General features: G+C 59.3%; 1 protein-coding gene across 1 annotated transcript; it reads left to right on the top strand.

The window, feature by feature from the left end:
* The first annotated feature begins 1,188 nt into the window (after window positions 1–1,188).
* LOC113887381 (factor VIII intron 22 protein-like) lies at window positions 1,189–3,411 on the top strand. The gene has a single exon (XM_027534498.1). The coding sequence runs from the start codon at window positions 1,204–1,206 to the stop codon at window positions 2,476–2,478; it is 1,275 nt and encodes a 424-aa protein (XP_027390299.1). The 5' UTR covers window positions 1,189–1,203; the 3' UTR covers window positions 2,479–3,411.
* Window positions 3,412–4,306: the final 895 nt, after the last annotated feature.

The following is a 4,306-nucleotide window of genomic DNA, read 5'->3' as shown; positions in this document are numbered from 1 at the left end:
ATCGCATATCATCCCGTCACACCTCATCCCATTGCACCGCAAAGCGAGGCCTCAGAGAAAGCAGGCTCAACGGTCAGCATGAAAGGGGCCGTCAAAGGTCATCTGGTCGCCGCTTCCGCACCGCCCATGCCGAGCTATCCTTCTCCATGAGACACATGGAGCGCCACCTGAACTCCTCTGCATCCATCTTTCTAGCAGCCGTTATGCACCACCTAACTGCCAAGGTCCTGGGGCTGGCAGGCAACAAGGCCCAGAACAGCGGTCAGAGGCACATCACCCCAGAACTCGTGGCACAGCGGTCCACCACAACGCTCTGCTCAATGGCTCTTTTGGGATGACAACCATCTCCCTGCTGGCCCCAGCCTGGCACTAGCTGCTCAACCCTGGGTCCTCGGTTCCTCCCCCTAGCTGTCGGGCGCCAGGTCTGCTCACTGACCGACTGCACAGCCCGGTGTCTCAGGCCCAGTCATGTCGAATCAATCAAAGAGTTTCAAGACATCCCTGTGTGTGCTTCAGTCACTTGGCCTGGGAAGTGGTGGTGGGACACCCCTCCTTGGAGAGGTAGGGGTCGGGGGTCTGGCTAGAGCAGAGGGGGAGTGTTGTGGGTACGGGTGGAGTCGGGGATGGCAGGCAGAGAGGAGCGGTCGCCCACGGTGACAGCGCATGCGGTGACCCTGGTGAGAGAGGCTGGCTGTGGCGGGGGTGCAGTGGAGTGGGGTCTGGGGGGAGGCCGGGGAAAAGAAGGCTCCCCCGTTGGCTCTGAGCAAGTAGGAGCCAGGCGAAGTCCCCAGAGGGACCGGGGTCCTGAGGGTGACGTTCAAGACCGAGAGGACGGCGTCGTGGTGGGGTGAAGGTGCCAAAGTGACCGACCGCCTCGCGGCGTGGAATGCAGGGACGGTGGACAGCGTGCTTGACAGGGGTTCCCATGGCCATAGGGCCTAGATACCCATTGGGGCAGGGGCCTAGACCGCGAGACTGCGGCGGAATGGGGACTGGGGTGGGCGGGACACAACCCGCAATTATGCAAAGTTGAATCAGGGTCACGCAGGGTCACCAGTTGACTTTTTGGTCGTGTGCCTTTAGGGATGCCAGGAAATGCCCTGCTAGGCAACCTGCAGGAGCAAGCTGTCACCTAGCAACAGCGGGCTCCCAGCCAGGACCGGCCCAGGTCCTCCGATTTGCATATGGCGCCTGCAGCCACTCATGGCCCCGCCTCCGCGCCCGCTCTTTTGCGTATCACCCCGGCGATGGGAGCATCTGGGCGGCCGCGCGGGCGCCGTCGCGCTGTGGGCCCGAGCCGGACGCAGGGCACGTCGCCTGTCGCCGCCCGGTTGCGTCAGCGCGCCTGGAAGGGCCAGGGAGGCGAAGATGGCGGCTTCCGCGGCCGGCCTTGGCGGTGGAGCGGGCCCGGGCCCCGAGCCGGGGGACTTCCTGGCGCGCTACCGCCAGGTGTCCAACAAACTCAAGAAGCGGTTCCTGCGGAAGCCGAACGTGGCGGAGGCCGGCGAGCAGTTCGCCCAGCTCGGCCGTGAGCTGCGCGCCCAGGAGTGCCTGCCGTACGCGGCCTGGTGCCAGCTGGCGGTGGCGCGCTGCCAACAGGCGCTCTTCCACGGGCCCGGCGAGGCACTGGCGCTGACCGAGGCCGCGCGCCTCTTTCTGCAGCAGGAGCGCGACGCGCGCCAGCGCCTGGCCTGCCCCGCCGCCGCCGGGGAGGCCCTACAGGCCGCCGCCGCCGCGCTGGGCGCCGCCGTGCGCCTGCACCTGGAGCTCGGGCAGCCGGCCGCAGCCGCCGCGCTCTGCCTCGAGCTGGCGGCTTCCCTGCGCGACCTGGGCCAGCCGGCCGCCGCCGCCGGCCACTTCCAGCGCGCCGCGCAGCTGCAGCTGCCCCAGCTGCCCCTGGCCGCCTTGCAGGCGCTCGGCCATGCCGCGTCCTGCCAGCTGCTGGCGCGGGACTACAGCAGCGCGCTGGCACTCTTCACGCGCATGCAGCGCCTGGCGCAGGAGTTTGGCGGCCCCCCGCCGCAGCCCCTGATGCCTCCGCCCCCACCGCCCGGGCCGCAGCCCGCCGCCCCCGCGGCCCTCGCCCCGGTGCTCCCGCCCAGCGCTGGGCAGCCAGCCACCGCCGCCCCGGCCGCGCTGGGTGCCTTCGCCGACGTGCTGGTCCGCTGCGAGGTGTCCCGCGTGCTGCTGCTGCTGCTCCTGCAGCCGCCGCCGGCCAAGCTCCTGCCGGAGCACGCGCACACCCTGGAGAAGTACGCCTGGGAGGCTTTTGACGGCCACGGGCAGGACAGCAGCGGCCCGCTGCCCGAGGAGCTCTTTCTGCTGCTACAGTCCTTGGTCATGGCCACACACGAGAAGGACACAGAGGCCGTCAAGTTGCTGCAGGTGGAGATGTGGCCCCTGCTGAGCGCCGAGCAGAACCACCTCCTGCACCTCGTTCTGCAGGAAACCGTCTCCCCGTCAGGCCAGGGGATCTGACGAATCCCTGACAGGAACCCAGCCACGCTGTGCCTGTTCCCGAAACTCACGCACCAGCCTGAGCGTTTGCGGGAGCATGAAAGATCTTGATCCCGGCGCTTCTGCCTCTGCAATGTATCTTACTTGTCTTGCCACCGGAGGAATGTAGTTGACTAAAGTCACCTTGTTTCCATGACAGTGGCAGGAAAAGGGAAAAAAAAAAACAAACCATATAATAGAATCGGAGGACACAGCTCACCTCACCAGAAATTTCAACATAAACTTGAGAATCCCTTGGGTCCCTTTCACCCAACTCCCCCCCAACCAAAGCTCCCCTTTCCCAACATCCTTGTTTCACACAGGATTTATTTGAATAGCTCTGGCTCAGAACTCTAGCTGCATGATCTTTTCATGGTGACAGTGATTCCTTAGCATATTCCGATGTCTGCCTGCGTGATCGCCCAGTTCCTCCTTTGTTTCATGCGCCTCATACATAGTATTCATTGGAATCATTGTATTCAGTCCTCCACGGTTGTCACTACAGCCCTCAATCTATGATAAAGCCTTTCTGACACTCCTGACTTGCAGTTTAGATTGAGCTCCTCTGTAAAATGGGGATTTTATCTAGCTGTCAGAAGGTAGAAGCACAGATAGTTTCCTTTTAGATCCGAGGTGGATTCGTTCACTCGAAATGGCCACTGTGCCTTTGAATCTACAGAGAACATTTGCGATGTGGTCCTTAGCTACAGTGTGTATGTTTTCGGTGCGAAAGGGGTTGGCCTGGGAGTAGGGGTGAGGGAGGGGTGAGCTCCAGCACAAAGGTGTCAGATGTGCACTGGAGTTTTCAGTTGCAGTTGTTCCGAGAGGTCTGGGTAATCCACATGGACAAGTTTTATTTGTAGTACAGATCCTTCTACAAATCTTCCTTTAACTCAAATATATAAAATCAACATGCTTCTTTGGTCTAGTGTGATCACATATATGCCAGACTGTCCCCTTGGCCCCCAAAAACAGGATGGTGTTCCATTTTTAAACACTATATTTCTGGTCCAAATGATACATGCAAACTGACTTAGCTGTTTTCTCAAATTTTCTTTAGTGTTGAGTGTGATGACAAGAACTCTTTAGAATATATTCTCATTCTCAGCCATTCAGTTTGGGAAAATGCGTCCTTGAGGCTGAGGTTATAGACAGCAGTAATCTTTTGGGGTGAGATTTAAGCACTCAGTTTGGGACTCGATCTTGCTTTTGTGGGTTTGGTGGGGAGGGGGAATATGTGGAATGTTGTATGAGATAAGTGCCCCCAAATTGGTCGGACTTTTAGGGCATTTTTGGTACCTCTATTTCAGCAGTGTGGGAACAGTGGCTAAGCAAGTATAGCGGAGCCCATTGGAGACAGATGCAGGCACCCCTCCTGTGCTCTCACATGGCTGCCAAGCAGGGTCCTTCCAAGCCCTGAAAGTCCAGTCCCGCTTACTGCCAAGGTGGTAAGGGTGCATGCTCCCTTGTGCGTTTGCTTGTTCTGGGACACTCAGCCCTGGCTGCCTCCCTTACCATCCTTAGGACAAGAATGCTTACGAATGAATTATGGAGTGTGCCTGGTGAGAGCATTTGGGATTGGGCGAAAGGGAAAACCTCCTTAGAGGCTTGCTTAGAGTAGGTGGGGGAAGGGAATCCCAAAGATGCTGGTATTGGATATACAAGCGGTGTTTACCTTCTCCAGAGAAAGGAAAACAACAGAATCAATCTGTTAAAAAACAAGAAAGCATACCCAGGAACTTCCCTGGTGGTCCAGTGGCTAAGACTCTGAGCTCCCAGTGTAGGGGACCCAGATGTGATCCTTGGTCAG

The sequence above is a fragment of the Bos indicus x Bos taurus genome, chromosome X (assembly GCF_003369695.1).
Source record: "Bos indicus x Bos taurus breed Angus x Brahman F1 hybrid chromosome X, Bos_hybrid_MaternalHap_v2.0, whole genome shotgun sequence".
Taxonomy (NCBI): Eukaryota; Metazoa; Chordata; class Mammalia; order Artiodactyla; family Bovidae; genus Bos; species Bos indicus x Bos taurus.
The sequence above is the reverse complement of the archived record's forward strand: the minus strand, read 5'-3'. Positions and strand labels throughout refer to the sequence as shown.